The sequence below is a fragment of the Grus americana genome, chromosome 5 (assembly GCF_028858705.1).
Source record: "Grus americana isolate bGruAme1 chromosome 5, bGruAme1.mat, whole genome shotgun sequence".
Taxonomy (NCBI): domain Eukaryota; kingdom Metazoa; phylum Chordata; class Aves; order Gruiformes; family Gruidae; genus Grus; species Grus americana.
The window spans coordinates 51,590,403-51,607,977 of record NC_072856.1 but is presented as its reverse complement, the minus strand read 5'-3'; the positions used below and the strand labels follow the sequence as shown (position 1 = coordinate 51,607,977).

Sequence of the window (17,575 nt, the reverse complement as noted above, 5' to 3'; positions counted from 1 at the left end):
CCAGCACTTATGAATGTAGACCTACTTAACTTCTTTTTGGTCATTTTGCTTGCGCTCTCTCTCAACTCTCCCTTTTGTTCAGGAGTATTGAAGGCTTTTATTACTCATGTAATTGGTTTGGATCCTTCTACAGTCCGTATTTTAACACAGTGAAGTTTTTATATGTTAGCACAAGAGTCTCTGCAGAGTAATTGTGAAAACTGTGTGGGTTTTATATATGGCATTTTATCAGAACTTTGCTAATGCTGTCAATGTAATAGACACCATCTGTTTTCCATTTCATTGCATTTTGTGTAGTGGTAGTCAACTCAAGAGAAGACAAAAGTAACTCTGAACAGAAATGGCGTGTAAGGCTTGGTTCACAATGTGCATCCAAAGAGGAAGGTGGATTACCTTAAAAAGGGAGAGTGTCTTACAGTAATCTTACCAAAGGATATTTAGTCCCCTGTTTTTAATTTGTGCTTGAATTTGGTCATAGGGAAATTATTTATATATCGATAGCATAGTTTCATGATACTAATTTCAATAAAAGCTTAATATATTAAAATACCTATGATTGTCTTCAAGCTTTAGAGGACCATACCAATGTTCCCTCCTCTTCCTTCTCTCCCCTTTCCTGTGTTTGAACTTGGTCTTCGCCTTCAGCTGCGATGGCCTCAGAGGCCATTTCCTTTGGGCAGCCTCTGTGCAAGCAGGACACATAGCAAACGAGGGACCTGGTGGTGGCCCGAGTTTGGCACTTGTGGCTGCTAGGCATCCGAGGCCACCACCCTGCCACTGTGGGGTCTCGTGGGAGCCACTGTGGTCACCAAGCACGTGCCCACAGCAAAGACCAAGCTTCATTAATGCTGGTGCTTGCGGACATCTCGTAGAGCTCTGTGTTTTCTGATGCAGTGAGGTGACCTCTGTGTGTGGGGGGGGGTTGGTGGGCAAAGTGCTCTGGTGGAAGCACAGAAACCACCCAGTGTCCAGCCAAGGCTTTTCTGTGTTGATGTGTTATCTAGGGTAGCGCGTTTTTATGGCTGAGTAAAAGCCATAAAGCATTTGGGTTTTTAGCAGATGGCTTTGGGAAGAGGCGTATATGTTGCTATGCTGAGGATTCAGTAAATATTTTCGATATTGGTTTGTTGGGGTTTTTATTATGTATTCCAAATTGTTTTTTTCTCTCTTTCTCTAAGAGAGTGTGGGCGTGTACTTTGCTGAGAAGGTTTTTCCTTGTGAAGAGAATGTGAATCTTGAATCAAATTAACCTATTTTTAACGTGAAATTTTAGACCCTTGCTTGAAGGCAAACATGCCATGATGTAATGTTAGCTTTAAAAACAAAATGGAATTCATGCAAATAGTAACTTATAATTGTTTAATGTAAATGAGATTTTTCTTTACACTTATTTCTTATTACCTTTAGCACATCAGGTCCACCCATTTGGCCAGGAAGCACCTTTTTCAAGAGAAATGGAGCCCTTCTACAAGGTAGGTGATGGATACTACATCTTGGAGTAACTGTTCTACTTAATACATACCTCTTGCAAATTGCACAGCTTTTGCAATATTCACTGGGCAAGAAGTAACCAAATGTTTTTTGTTTCCTTTAACCTGTCTCCTTTATTGCGCATCTGGTGCCTTGAAAATGACGATTTCCTACATACAGTGAGTGTAGTCTGTGAAAGTTGCTGCTTTTTTTCTTTCCTCAGATTATTAATTTGCTTACTGTAAAATATGGCAAAGGGTGGCTTTTTTTTTTTTTTTTTCTCCTTTGTGTGGATAAAGAGTGCCCAGCAGGAAATGTTCCAGGAACACCGCTTTTAGCTCTGTGGATGAAGCAAGGTTGTTCTTTGAGAGAGACCCTTTATTTTAATTGTGCTGATAGCAAAATGTACCCGAAGGGAGGTAGCGGTGCTGTAGTGGGAAAAGCAGTGACAGAGTATTTGTCTCAAGAAACCTACCATGTTTAAGGGTTAAATATCTTATTTCCATTGGATGGCCAATATAAACAGAAGCTATATGACTGCAGTTTTGATAGGTGAAGATTTTCATTCTATCTTACCAGACTTTTAAAAATTGTTGTTCATTGTTAAATGTGTTTATATTTCTGCCATTGAGTACATAGAACTACCATCGCTCATAATGGAAGTGTCTTGGGGAACACAAGAGGCTGTTTCCCCAAACTGCATACGTTTGTCTATGGTGCAAAAGTGACTTAAACCTTTTAGGATGATTTTATGGTCTTTGCAAGTATTTGTCCATGAAGTGTCTCAGTTTTGTGTTCATTCTCGTGGTGCCGAGAGTTTTCTGGCCTTCTTTCTGGCAGAAAATGCTGTATAATGTTCTCCAGAACATTTATCTGAATCACCTAGGATGGAACCTTACTCACGACTAGGCTCACAAGCAAATAATGGGCAGGCAGTACTGCTCACCTTCCACACCCCAGAGTCACCCAGCATCTGTAGTTCACCCAAGAGTACTTTTCAACTGATTACTTGCACCTATTTAAAAATTTGCATCATACTGTTATCTAATACCTATGCTGAGATTTGTTCAAACAAACTTTAAATACATGAAAGTGTTCAGATTATTTCGTAACACTAGGAGATGGAATAAATTGTAGAGGTTGGCATCTTTTGGCTTTAGTCTTGATAGGATGGATCTGCTACCTTTGCAGTCCTTCGTAATGGGAAGAACTAGATTTTTTTTAATATATTTTTTTAAGGAAAAAAAAATTATTGTGAATGGATATGCTTGATTTGTTTTCAGTTGTTCAGGAATTCTGGTTTTAAATGTGTACCTGCAGATATAGACTCTTTGTAATTTGAGTTCATAAAATGTAAAATACTCTGTCAAGTCTGTATGGCACAAATGTTTTACCTTTTCTTATGATGCAAGATATCCAGGAATTAATAACAACTATTTGTAGTCCTTCCTATCTCAGTTGTTGCTTAAAGCCTTCTCCCAAAAAAGAAAAGTATGCTGTTTTCCACCTCTTTTCCTCTGCCCTCCTCTGCCTTCCAAATTGGGGGGAAAAAAAACCTAAAAGGCCAAAACATTTCAGAATATTAAAGAAATAGAGAAAAAGAGAGAGATGACTGCCTTTTCAAGCAACTAACAAAACCTAACAGACCTTTAACTGAGTTGGCATTCTGCGTTGCCATTTCAAGTGGAAAATGCAGCCAATTTGAACTCTAATATACATGATATGACTGAGTTTGGAAGGATGAGAGAGTATGAAGGAAAACCTCATTAAAGTCATCTTTTAACACTTCCTGGTTTTAATTTTAAAACAAGAACATAACGAAGCCTTTCTTTCTGTCTTTCTGTCTGTCTTTCATTTTTTCCTACAATTAAGCTCTTTCACGTACAGGCTTCAGCAGGTTGCATGGAAATAGTGCATCCATCTCTTTGCTGCTTCTGACTTTTTCCACAAGCCCTGTGTAGAGGAATGGTAGCGAGTGCGGGAGGTGTGAGATGAGAGGGTGGAGAAGTTTGTTGAGTCCTCCTACCTTACATGACCATCTTAAGTCTCTTTTTCCAGTTCTTATATCCAGCTTAATGCAAAGAGGAGAATGAAAAATTGGCTCAATTATCGGTTTCAAGTTATAGTATTGGCAAAAGTTTAGATAACAGATTTAAAATTATTTTTACTTGATAAATGTTTTGCTACATTTGAAAAGAATGTTTAGTGCGTGTTATAGACAATAATACAGAACAATCCTGAAATTTTAGTAAATGTGATATTCATGTGCACTTGTCACACCTCATTTCTTCTGAGTTGTTAAGGAAAATGCTCTTTTTCTGGTCTGGGGAATGAAGAGAAAAAGATTCCGCAATGTAAGTAGTACTTTTTTTAGCCAAGAAAGACTTGTAGACTCTCCTAGTTTCCATTCATTTTATACCTGAACTATTTGGCAAAGTAATCTTAACCATTGTAAAGCATTTAACATATCTCTCCAGAGAAAGTGACTGAGAAACCAGTTATCTGTGTACCTCAAAACAGCAAAGGAAGAGAAAGGGAAGCTAAAATTCATTGTAGCTATTCTGTGTCCTTAATGTCTTTGACATGAGCAGGTTTAGTTTTCTGTTCCTTTCTGTCTGTCTTTGCTTGTACTTTGTGAAAAATTTTGAACAAAATATGTATATGCCATTTTCTTTTTGCCTATGATTTTATCAGATACGAGATGACTGCCTCATTTTCTTTTATGAGGATCATGGTACTGTTGTTCCTAGCGTTCACTGTCTAATCAAAACAAACGAACAATAAAATTACTTTTTGTGTTACGTAAGTCATCTGCTCAGATGCTTTTTGAAATGTTGAGCTCCTTCTACTAGGTGAGGATTGCTCCTTATATCCCTCTGCTCTTTGGTCTCCTCCTGAAGTCCCATGCAGAGCTTAATATCTGTAGGACCTTCAGCCTTACCAGGCTCTGATACCTCCTCTCAAAACTTACTTGTACGTCCGTGGAGATTGCTGCGTTCTAGCCTTCAGGATTCCCAGATAAAACAGGCTTTTGCTCCTACTGCTGTACTTTTTCTGTCGTTTTTTGTAACTTGTTATTGTACATATTGTGTTTTTGTCTCAAATCACAGCTTAATTTTTTTAAACTTGCTGTATGGAGAGCCTTTGTTCCCACTGTTTTTTTCTGTTCTCACCTGCCATAACACATCCATTTTAATTTAATAAAATGTATGGCAGGGAAAAGTCTTCACGATGGAAAAGATTTAGGTGCATTCTGAATTCTTCAGGAACTTGTGCTGGGTGAGATAGGTAGGAACATAATCGCATTAAGTTCAAAACCTTGAAACTAATGCATCGTGTTCAGATAAGGTCAGTTTTGTTGCCTCTGCACTGGTCTTGGGCATTAATCTCATGTTAGAGACTTGAGGCTGCAGTTGCTCATAGACGAATGGTAATAATAAAACTATTTTGCTCTCAATATATCTAACATTTTCCCTGAATAAACTAAAAATACATCATCAAATTAACATTTAGCAGCAGTTATGTAAATTCCAGCTGCTGAGTGCCACCTGTAAGATGTAACTGGACTGCGGAGGGGTTTGGTTTTATTTCCTAAAGATACAACTTTCATTTTGAGGAAAAAAAATACCAAATTTACCACTCTCTTTTTGTCTTATTTGCCCTCACACTTTAATAAATTAAACACAGCATATTCCTGTGTCTTCTTGTATCGAATTTGTTCTGTCCTGAGTTGCAAGGAAGCCTACGTAGAAGGTGCTCATGGGTGTAATTACAGCTGGCATGGAAACGGAGCACCATACAGTGAAAATAGTGATCTGCGTCTGCTGTTGCTACTGCAGTGGGGATTGAAACAAGAGTGCAGGAACTGTGGGATGTGTGACTGGGCAGCAGCTGACATAAAGCAATGCCTCCCCTCTGGTTTATGGCAAGTAGACGTCTGCCAGGCTTAACATAGTTCTTGGGTAAGCTTCCTGAGTTTCTGGACAAAGCCTGGTAGAAGCAGACCCTCATGGTAGCGTGATTACTGATTCTTCATGGTCCAGGGAAGGAAAGTGAACCTGGGTGATCCAGTCCCTATGGCTGTTGGAGCTGAAAATGGAGATTGCCCTCATCACTGTGACTCGATGGTCCACCTTGGATTACTGCTTCCAGCTATGATCCCTGTCTGGTTTCTTGCATGAGCAAGGTCCTCCACTTCCTCTTCTGATGATCAGTACAGTTTAAATCTGCTGCCTGTGGATGTTAAATCAAAGGTACGAGCTCTTGCTCCAGAGATCCAGCAGACCCAGACTCGCACCTGTGAACAGGATTGCAGTAGTGAGTGAGCTGAATTCAGACTGCATGGCTTTCCTTTGAAGCCACAATTCTCTTTTAATTAGCATGGGAAAAGAGACTGGCAAAAATTCCTTCCCATTCGCAGAACACAGGAGGGGAGGAGTGAGGAGTCGCGTGTGGCCTCTGGTCCCTCTTAGCTGAGGGAGCCTGAGAAAGGAGGGATTGCCTTCCCCAGACCTCACAGGCTGCTTTGTTCTCTCTCTACAATTGGCTGCAGGGAACAGGCATCCTCATGCTGCACAACAGCACAAGCAATAGGATGCTTACCTGGGGGTGGCTCGGCTTCTTCTCCTCTGGAAAAGCATTGTGTGAAGTGCTTTCATCTCTGACTGATGCTTCCAGCAGCCCATGCGTGATTTGCCTTGGCCCTGCTGCTGTGCCTGTAGCTGGGCACCACCTGTGAGGAGCTCTGGCAGGAAAGAGTTGGAAGACACTGTGCCCACAGGGTCAAGCATCACCAAAACCAGCATGAGACAGTGACTCCACAGTTTGTTGCAGAGTAGAAATGGAAACTCTGGGCACTGTTGCTGCAGGCAAGAGATCAACCCTTGATGCCCTCAGTCTAAGATGGTGGCTTTCATGGTTTAGTGTACTGACATCTGATATCTGACCATAACATGAGACTTTAAGGAAATTGCTAAAGCACACAGATCACTTTATTCTTAGATGAGAATGGTAATTTATTTGAGAGAGCAAGAAAATTCCATCCCTAATTCTGAAAGTTTTATTTTGTACGAAATGTGGGCAGACCAGACCTGAGAAATCCTACAGAAAAAGATGGGGAACCAGCTCTTTTATGAACACATGCACACATTTGTACAGAGATCTTTTCTTCTCTAATAAGCATGACAATCCTTGAAATGACCAAACAGTTCATTTAAGCCATTGTCCTTTGGGTAATTGTGAGAAATGAGAGAGCAGATTTGGGACTTCACATTTCCAAGTGTTAGCTATTAACTGAAGCACTTGCTGAGGTGGAAATAAGCCAGCAGGGAGGATGCAGAAAGGAGGCAACTGTTGCTGGTTTCCCTTGTGAAGGCTAAATTAGAATTGTCCCCTCTTATAAATGAAGACATCCAACCTGCGTTTTTATGTTAATAGTGACATTAGGATGAAAATATAACAAAACTAGGGACCAGTTTCTTTGGACAGCAAGTACTGCCCATACCAGCTACTCAGTTTTTTCTCTGGAGAGGCTTGGGAGGAGTTGTCCTCGTTACCTTCAAGATGGAAGTTGACAACAAATTCACAAAAAGAAGATGTTTGCGTGCATGCAGCCACAGACATTTTCTCTCTAATAATGTGAAGAACTGGGATGTGTTTGTCAGCACCTACCAACAAATACCTGTGAGTCCGAGCAAGCGCAGTGGGCTGCTCTCTTCTGGTGGAAATGCAGTTCATCTGCTCCTTCCACTGCACGAGCAGGACAGGTGCAAGTTCTGGGCACGTAGGGGAGAGGTGCAGCCCATCCTGGAACACAAGGTGCTAATGAGGGTGAGGAGAGGAGGAGCAGGGGAGAGCTGAAAGATGAGAGGATTCAGTAAGTCTCACATGCATTTAACTTTCAGAATTTCATGTCTTACACCTGAAAAGAAAACCAAACTTGGAGAGAAATGCTCTGTTTTCTTCTACTACCTAGAGGTGCAAAGAAAAAACAACATGGCAAGCTAGCATATATGTTGCAGATAATATTATATAATATTTAAATGTAATGATGATCAAAAGGGATACAAGACAGTCTAGCCTTAGGATTGGTAGACTTAGGTGCTGTGATCTATAACACAAGCTTAGGCCAAGACCCTTATGCCCAAGTGCAACTAAACGTTAGTTTCCTAATGTGCATTTGGGCAGCTCATGTTCTGGAAGAAGCTAAATACTTTTTTTTGCTTTGGGGTTATAATTCCTTCGGTTTCTGCTCTATGAAATGAGGATAATAGTAGTGCTTCTCATGGCCCAGAGCTGTCAGTCTACAAAATATAGGCTCTATCATATTCTGATGCTCCACTAATGGGAGAAGCTTAAACAGGGGGAATCTAACTGTAAAAAGCAACAGTGATGTTTGTTAGCTTTTTCAGGGAAGTGTACTTCAGAGGTTTAGGGGTTTTTTTTCGCATTGAGGTTTCAGTTAAGCTCCTTACTCTTAGAGGTACACTTGGAAATTGACTCTTTAACTCCGTAAGTGACTGTTCTGTGTGGAGAGATGGGGTTTTGAGTGTCCAGTTTAGTTCCAGTATAGTTATCTTCATCAGAAGTGCACCAAAACTTTTGACTTCACCATGTTTTCTCTTCAGATTTTGCTTCTCCGAGCTCCTGTTCCACCTTCTTTGAAATTGTGGTGACTGTCATGCTCTGTGTTTGCTGGTGACTTGGCTTTTGTCAGCCTATTGAACTAACAGCAAAGCTACTATCTCTCTTTGTTACAATAAATCACTTTTCATTCACATTGCATTATTATTTAAATCAGCTTTTCCTTTTTCTTTTTTTTTTCTTTTCTTTTTTTTTTTTTTCCACATGAAGGGTACCTGACAATCTCTTCAGGAGTTTCTTTTCAGGAAGAAGATTCACGTGGTGCTTCCGTAGAGACCAAATATCTGAATAATTTATTTATTATTAGCATTCAGTGTGTTTGCAGTGGTATTATTGAAGAAGTTAAATTAAGTCAGAGGGGTTGTGCAGCGTGTCCCTAAGGGAGTAATTTGAACAGCAGAGCTCTCCTTTGTTTGGGAAAGTGGGTAAAACCCTGGTGGGGCTGCTGGGGTCCTGAGGGTGCTGGTAAGGGATTGTGTTTGTGAGAGGATTTTAAAATGGCCTTAACACCCTGCATTCAATAAAAATCCCGGTGAGGGCATTTTGCAATGATTCATACAGAAATGGTCACTTTGGTGTGACATTTTTAGCTCTGTGTTCTGTGTAGGACATTTGTATATAGGGTGCTATGCATTAGCTGTGCAGTATGTATATGGTCCTTTTATTCCTGTTTTTCTAGTTGAGAGTGTAGACAATGGCAAAAGCTGTAACTTATTAGGTGCTTGAAGCGTGGTCCTGTTAACATTGAAGTTAGAGCCCTTGGTAAGAAAATGTGACTGCTGGCTGTTTATATTCCCCGTGACCAAAATGTCTGAGCTACCTTTGGCCTCTAAAGTTGAGAAGGAAGAAAACCAAACTGCAGCAGACAGGTCTCGCTAACAGTAGATCACGTTGCAGACTACATGAAGATAAGTTACATTCCTACTGTGTTTAAACTCAGTGACTTGTGGTTTAGATCTGCATAGGTGTCTTCGCTGTCTTTACAGATAACTTTGCTTATTTCGTAACAGTCCTGCTGTTCTGCTTTGGCTGGGACAGACTTAATTTTCTTTTTCGTAGCTAGTATAGTGCTGTGTTTTGGATTTAGTATGAGAATGATGTTGATAACACACTGATGTTTTCAGTTGTTGCTAGGTAGTTGTAGTGTTTACACTAAGTCAAGGACTTTTCAGCTTCCCACGCCCTGCCAGGTGCACAAGAAGCTGGGAGAGCACAGCCAGGACAGCTGGCCCAGGCTGGCCAGAGGGACATTCCCTGCCATAGAACGTCGTGCTCCGGATATAACCGGGGAAGCTAGCTGGGAGGTGGGATCACTGCTTAGAAACAGACTGGGCATTGGGGTTTTTTCCGCAGGTGGTGAGCGATTGCATTTATGTATCTCTTGTTGTATTTATGTATATATAGTAGTTGTTGTTTTTATCTTCCTTTGTTATCCTATTAAGCTGTCTTTATCTCAACCCAGGAGGTTTTTTTTCCATTCTCCTCCCCATCCCACTGTGGGGAGGAGTGAGCGAGTGGCTGTGTGGTGCTTAGTTACCAGCTGGGGTTAAAACGTCAAACATTGCAATGAACCCCTCCCCTTGCTCCTAGCCTGGCTAGCATCAAGGGGCTCCTGCTACAGTAATTCCCGTAACATGCATCCCAAATCCTAGGTTACAACAATTTAAAGGTATTTCCATTACGATCTCCACCCCTGGTCCCTTTGGACCAGACCACTGGGTTTAACATTGCAATGAACTCCTCCTATTGCCCCTGCTCCAGCTTGGACTTATCCACAGACTGTAGTCCCTTAGGGGTGTACCCGCTCCAAGCGGGGCCTCATCTGTGAGCCACTGTCTCTCCAGGGGTATACCTGCTGCGGCATGGACTTATCCACAGCCACAGTCACTTTGAGGTGCACCTGCTCCAGTGTGGCCTTACCCACAGCCACAGTCCCTTCAGAAGTAAACCTGCTCTGTCGTGGGCTTATCCATGGCCACATGCTTTGAGGTGCTGCAGCATGGACTTATCTTTGAGCCACAATCCCTTCAGAGATACATACCTGCTGTAGCACAGATACACCACGGCCACAGATGCTTCGGGATGTACCTGCTCTGGTGTGGACTTACAGCCACGGATGCTTCTGGGTGTCCTGCTCCCACCTAGACTCATCCACAGGTCACAGAGTTCACACAGGAGTTCCAGTCTGTCCAGTACAGCAGCACAGAAAGAGCAGCAATGCCCTGGGCATCTGCCAGCCCAGCCACATCTCCATTGCTGTTACCAAAATGTTCCCAGGCACAGAACAGTAAGATGATAAGCAGCACAGCAGAACAGCATGCAGCAAAAGCAAAAAGCAGCCACTAATGAGCAGAAGACTAATATACAGTAGGGCAAGCAAGCCCCATGGCAAGCACAGAAGCCTGCCAATTAATAGCTAAACAGCAATAACAGTTATAAATTTGATCTAGCATATTCCAGTCAAATCTGTCGTTATCTTGAAGCCTTCAAGCCCCATGTTGGGCACCAAAAATGGCTGTCATGGTTTAACCGGAGCCAGCAACTAAGCACCACGCAGCTGCTCACTCACTGCCCCCCGGCGGGATGCGGGAGAGAATCAGAAGAGTGAAAGTGAGAAAACTCATGGGTTGAGGTAAAGACGGTTCAATAGGAAAAGCAAAAGCTGTGCGCGCAAGCAAATGAAAACAAGGAATTCATTACTGCTTCCCATTGGCAGGCAGGTGTTCAGCCATCCCCAGGACAGCAGGGCTCCATCATGGGTAACAGTTACTTGGGAAGACAAACGCCATCACTCCAAACATCCCCCTCTTCCTTCTTCTTCCCCCAGCTCTATATGCTGAGCATGACATCATATGGCATGGAATATCCCTTTGGTCGGTTGGGGTCAGCTGTCCCGGCTGTGTCCCCTGCCAACTCCTTGTGCACCCCCAGCCTACTCGCTGCTGGGGTGGGGTGAGGAGCAGAAAAGGCCTTGGCTCTGTGTAAGCTCTGCTCAGCAATACTGAAAACATCCCTGTGTTATCAACACTGCTTCCAGCACAAATCCAAACCATAGCCCCAGACTGGCTACTGTGAAGAAAGCTAACTGTCACAGCCGAAACCAGCACACCTGCATAGTGACTTTGAAATTATTACTTTTGAGTGACTCTTGATGAAGTTTACTGGCTTTGTTTACTTTCCTTGATGACTGGAGGGTGTGAGTGCATGCTACAAGGCAAGTACCACCATGATGCTAACCTTGGGCAGAGGAGAGGATACATCTGTGTGTACCCGCCTGTTTTACCTTCAGTGTCAACTGCTGTGTGAGTGGTGGCAGTAAAGCAGTACTTTGCAATACACACCGAAGAGACAAATAACTGCCCTTGCTGTCATTGCAAGTCCCTGCAGTGCTGGCCCTGCTGCCTCAATAACTAGTGTAGTGTAGGAAAGGACAGGGAGGTGACCCAAAGCATACAGGAGGGTTGAGGAGCTGGGTGGTCCTTGCCCAGACAGAGTTCAGTGCTTAGGTAGTTCAGTAGAACAGGTGGTGTTGCTACAAGAATGCTGCTAAATGGCTTCAGATATGTTCTTAGCTTTTCAGGTTGGTTCTGCAGGTGATGTGGCTGTGACTTTGCGATTTGAACACTGGAATCTACTTCCTTTAAATGGCTACTAGCTGCTCTCAACTGTTTTTAGGAACAGTATTTTCTGTGAGTGGCCCTACTGTAGGCATCGGCACAGGTGCTTTTGTCCAGACATGTCCCCTTCCCCCCACAAACAGCCATATGGGACTTACTCAGAAATGGGGCATTGACTGTGCCGCCCTTGGGTTTCAGTTGGGTGAAGGAAGATGTAGACTAGATGCAGCAAGAGAAATGGCAAGTTCCTGTTCAGTGGCTTTCTCCTTCATGAGGACTGCCATACATCCAGGATTCCTACGATGTTTTCCTTTCCCCACCATAGTGTATAGTCTGCTCAGAGCATGGAGGTCCTGTGCCATTGCCCAGTGTTTCTGGATGCCTGGCAGCATGGTGAGAGCGTCTCCTAAGGAGCTGTCAGGTAGCTGGGGAGTCCTGGACGTGATCACTGCAGATACAGAGACAAGTCTGGCAGCAGTCAGTGTCAAACCTTTTCCTTAGGTGGAATTTGGGGCCAGGCCACCTCTGGCTAGGCTGGGGCTTAGGGTAGGAAATTTCAGTGGCCTATGGCAGGGCTGTAGCATACCACCAGTTAGATCTCATTTTACAACAGCAGTTCTCTGAACAAGTCACGGTTAGACACTAGTGGTAAAATTTGTACAGTAACTTGGAAAATGGTAGAGTATGTAAAGATTTATTTTCCATAAGTGTGAAATTATTGTGATTATTGCTATCAAAATCTTTGGGCTGATGAGCTGGAGCATATGCTCCATGTTGAGAGCCTGTGACTGTTTGGCATTCCTAAAATGTGAAGGTGGCTGATACTAGAAGTAATCTTGGCTTTCATAATTGTAGAGTCTGTTTGAGAGCACAGCTACAAGAGAGACATAAGCCTGTGCTTTACATGGAGATTACTAAAATAAGAATAATGTTGCAGTTGTGTTGCTATGAGCAGTTTTGGTGATGTGCAGATTGCTATGAGCAAGGGAAAGCTGTTGTCAAGTTGGGCTGTTCCTTGACTTCATGTCAGGTTTCTTGAGACAGACCTATATTGGGAGAATTAAAACAGAAGCTCTGGGAATTTTTTAAGATGCTCTCTTGCTATGACCTGCTTGTGTGATGGGCAGTTACATGTTTTTGGATCCCTGGGGAAACCAAAGCTTCATAACTAGTAAACAGAAGAAAATTAGGGGAAGAACAGTGATGGTGATCAAGTCCAAGTGATGCTCATTTCTTGTGTTTTTTGTATGCTGTCTGTGTTGATGTTGTTCATGGTTAACATTGGCAATAATTTTTCCTCTCTAACATGCTAAGAATTTTTTCCCTGCTGGTCAGAGCAGATCTCTATGCTGCTGGTTAAAGACTGGTAAGTTTTTGGTTCTATAAAAGGCATTTCTTAAACATCTAGAAGAAATGGCAAATTAATGGAAATGGCATATTACTAAGAGAGCTTCATTTTATTTGAACAATTAAGAAAAATAGAGGCTATCTTAAATTGGGAGGGTGGTCAGTGGTGTGCACATTTCACTGCTGTGCTTTATTTAAGCTAAACGTGAAAAAAATCCATTGGTTTCAGATAGTGGAATAAATCTTACCACTAGAAATTTTTCAGTTGTACACTTGAGAGTATGCAGAGCTCTAGGATGGCCAAGTTCGTTCCTACAACTGTGTTTGCATCACTTGGTTTTCCTGCAATTTATAACAGACTCGAAACTGAATTGGGACTTTATGAGGGAAGGAGGCAGGATTTTTTTTTCTGTATCAATAGAAGTACAGTGTGTTCACAAACCCCAAACCCAAAGCTAGGGTTCCTTTTTGGGGTCAGTAGTGCTTTACACTGTCAGTTTCAAGCTACTTGAAGTGTACCTGCCAAGGCAGTAGACTGTGAACATGAACGTACAGTATACAGCACTTCTTCCTTGCATCCCTCCCCCTTTGTAAAGGTAAGATAAGTTGCATCCGGATCCTGAAGGATGAACTTTTACAAAATAATCCTCTCTAATCAGCAGAATGGGATAAACTCTCATTTTCTTACAAAGGTAATCTTTGGGAAGAGTCTATAAGACTTTTACACTGGTAAAAGAAATTATCCTCTCTTTAATGCATTTAATACCAACCACAACCCATGACTTTTCTTTAAATTATTTTAGGAAAACCTCCGTCAGTTTGTAAATACCTTTATAGGATCCTTGGCTTCCTCTTACATGTTACTTCTCTTAGTTTCCTTTCTCTTTATAGGTCAGAGTCTCACAGTGGTTGCAATTGCATACAATAAAGGTAATAAATTCTCTTTCTCTCTGACAATATTTATTTCTATGTCTAGCTCATCATACTGCTTTCTAGTGCACGAGAAGGATAAGGTGAAATTGAAATTAAAAGTGCACAGAGTGATGGGAAATTCCAGTCCTGATTTTTATATATATGCACAATTTGAAGATACTTGAAGTACACTTCCTACATATCTTTTGTTTTCATATTTCTACAGTACATCCTTGGTTTGCAGCTTTTAAACATTATTTATTTTGTGTGAAATTAGAGATTTTTATTTATTTTATTGGGTTGTAGTCAGTCTCTGAGGTGTTCTGTCTATTTGGTTTTTACTTTTTGGCTTTTCTAGACAGTTCCCTTGTACTGTGTCTGTAACTTAGACACTTCTTTAAATGGGTTACAGTATCTTGCACAAATACAGCTGTTTCTGCCCTTCCTGTGCAAATGAAGCTGGTGTAGTATTTGTAAGAAGTTGAAGCCTGAAACATGTGAACTGGTGTCTGCATAAGGGTCTGAGATGCCCGGTACGGAATACAGCACTGACTCTTGTTCGTAGTGCTTTGGACAGCATTAATCACTGAGGAGGCAGCCTGTGTCTGACATGAGTGCTCAGAGTGCAGTTTCCTACAGAAAGGCAAGAGAAGCAGCTTGGTACAGTCTACTCAACTTGATACTCAAAATACCCAGCAAACCCTTAATTTCTCTATGCCATCTGTTGAACAGCTTAATGCAGGGCAGAACTGGATGGGGACAGAACCTAGCGAACACACGGTACTGCAAGGTCACGACTCCCTGGCTTTTCTGTTCAGTCACGATGGGGCTAGCAGAGCTCCGATTTCTTCTGACGATCAGGATCCAAATTTACTGGAAGATTTCTGAAATGAATCCTTCTGAAGTTTTGTTGCTAGGATCAGCAGTTACTCTCTTGCCAGACTTGCAAATGTATATAGGTCAGTGGCATCATGATTTATTTTGTAAACATTTCATGATTTGACTGCTATTTTTAGAGATGCTCCCTCTGTCTATATGTAGATATTTTTCTTGAAGAGCGACACACATTAAACTCTTCCAGGTTGCCCTTAGTTTTCACTCTCGGGAGGACAGTGAGCAAAGATTATAAACAAACATTGCTGAGTTTTTCACTGATAATTTTCTTTCTCTGATTAACTGCAATAACAAATCTTAAATATTTATTTTGTAGGAGGAGGAAAATTAAATGTAAAGGTCCAGATGAGATTTGCTAGTTCACAAGACCACTGAACAGCTGTTTAGCAATCCACAGATTGAGTAAAATAGCTTACGATGATGATAGTGAACTACCAGTCTAACTAAAGGCATCTCTTAGTTTTTGGAGTTTATCTGAACAAATAGAGATGTTGTGGCAGTACTTTGAGTGCAATAATAATCTTTTCCACTGAAGATTAGTTTAAAATAATAACAAGGAAAAAATGTGGCTTAGAACAGGTCTGTTATGTGAAAACAGATTCTGAAGTATACAGTTCCTCTAGATGTTTTATTCAGCTGGTAAACCTGTTGTATAAGCTGAAATTCTTTTCCAGATAATAACCTAGGGGAGTGTGCTCTGTAAGCCTGACAGGAGGAGGGACAGCTTTATAGACCCAAGAGAATACACAAAGAATCTTAAAACTGCTTCTTGGAACAGCCCATACGTAACCTGCAATTTGGGGCACACCCAAGTGTTGCAGCGGCTGGCCAAGGGTCTCTCTTGAGAGAGGAGAGGAGCTGCGAGCTTCGGCAGTTCATGCTGCCTGTCTGCCACCTTGGAAAACTCTGGTTTGAAAACGACTAGTCGTGATTTTGTTTTGAACTCTTAATGCACGTCAGCAACCACGTCTGTAAATGTGTAACCCGTCTGCCACGCTTTGTACACGTTTCAGGTTATTTTACGTATATTGCTTCACAGATAATTTGATGAAAATTGGAATATTCTTAGCAAAGGACATAAATTACATGAATTGCTGCGTGGCAATTGTAATTAGCATCGTGAGCCTCCACTTGTATGTCTGTGCTAGTTAAAACAGCCACCTGCACTGCTGTTTGGGACTGCCTGTTGTGTGCAGCACCCAACACGCTTCAGGCATTGTCTTATTACAGGTATCTTTTTCAACACCTCAGCTTTCCCAGATTCTTCATTTAGGTTGTTTCTTCAGTAGTTATTTACCAAAAATCAGGGAGCGAAATGCTGTTGAATTTACGTAGGAAGCCAACAAGCTGAAGTCTGTAGAAGTTCTTCCTTGCAGGCGATGTTTGGTCATTCAGAAGCAAAAAAAAAAAGCCTGCGTGATAAGTAGCTCCAGGTATGCAAACTGCATGCAAAGTAAGAAACGAGAGTTTCCTGTTGTCCTCACTGGTTGGAAAGTGGTGGTTGCCTTTGGCCAGGAGACCAGCCACTGAGGGTTACACAGCGGGGAGCTGTGGTCAGCCCTCCTTGGGGAAGTTGGTGATCCTCAGCTGCCCAGTGCCTGGAGGCCCCTGCAAAGGGCAGAGCGAGGTGGCCTCTGTAAAAGAAAACAGTCTCTCAGTTCAATCCCTGTGTGAGCAGCTACCATTTTGAAAAGACATAATTTGAAAAGAAACGTTCAGACCTGTGAACGGAGAAGTCAGGTGATGAGGACTAAGTGAGGTGAATGATGGTTAGTATTAAAGATGTCTTTAGAAGTGCCCCATTGCATCTGACTCACCTGTCTTGAGAATTTGGATGTACATTTTTCTCTGCTTGATTCCCTGAGCTGGCAAGGAACAGTTTTACATCGAATACTAAATTTCTTTAATGACTCACAATTTACTTAATTCTCATGAATTCAGGACAAATGCTGAAGTTTGGGAAGATTTTGACATGTTGTTCTTATTATACCAACACAAAGATTCATCCCAGCTTTTGCTGTGTTGCTTTATGGTGGTGGTTTCGCAAGTCATATTTCTTCTACACTTGCTGAACGCTGTCAGGCTGCTGTTCTGCCATAATATGTGCTACTGACAAAGCTGACTGTCAGTTAACGTTAATTAGCTATTGGTAGTGATTTGTCTACTACGAGTAGAGTATAGGCTGGGAAGAAAAATAATGTTATCTCTTTCCATGCAATTTTAATTCAGCTCTCCTGTTATGTGTACTTTAGGATACAGTTCCTCTTGTTATGTAATTGCTTAATCTTTTTTTTCCCCTGTTAGTCTCCTGCTTTATTTGGTGCATTAACTGTGAAAACTGAGATTTGGGGGGCTACTGCAAAAGTACTGAAATCTAGCATTTCCTAGCTTTTAAGTGCTTCACTTTTTGGTGGGTGGAGTGGGGTTTGGGGGTTTTTGGTTCTGCCACCCTCATAACTTTCATTTCGGTTAGTTATTTGTATGTGTAAGAAAATCCAGACTACTGGTTCCGCCATGCTTTTGCATGCTGCATGCTAGTTCTGTATGAGATGGGTTATTGGGTCTGGCTGAGCTGGAGTTAATTTTCCCCATAGCAGCCCTCACAGTGCTGTGCTGTCTATCAGTAGCCAGCAAGGTGTTGATAACACCCTGGGGTTTTGGCTACTGCTGAGCACAGCCTTTTGCTTTATTAA

At 41.9% G+C, this 17,575-nt stretch overlaps 1 protein-coding gene across 11 annotated transcripts in view; it reads left to right on the top strand.

The window, feature by feature from the left end:
* FOXN3 (forkhead box N3) overlaps positions 1-17,575 on the top strand; it is a 211,729-nt gene that overhangs the window by 132,088 nt on the left and 62,066 nt on the right. For 6 of the 11 annotated variants that reach the window (XM_054825850.1, XM_054825848.1, XM_054825846.1 and 3 more), the window contains exon 4: positions 1,408-1,472. In XM_054825850.1, the coding sequence (XP_054681825.1) occupies positions 1,408-1,472 (65 nt within the window). Of the gene's footprint in view, positions 1-1,407; positions 1,473-13,967; positions 14,007-17,575 lie in introns of all 11 variants that reach the window. The other 5 variants (XM_054825839.1, XM_054825841.1, XM_054825844.1 and 2 more) reach the window with 1 other exon arrangement.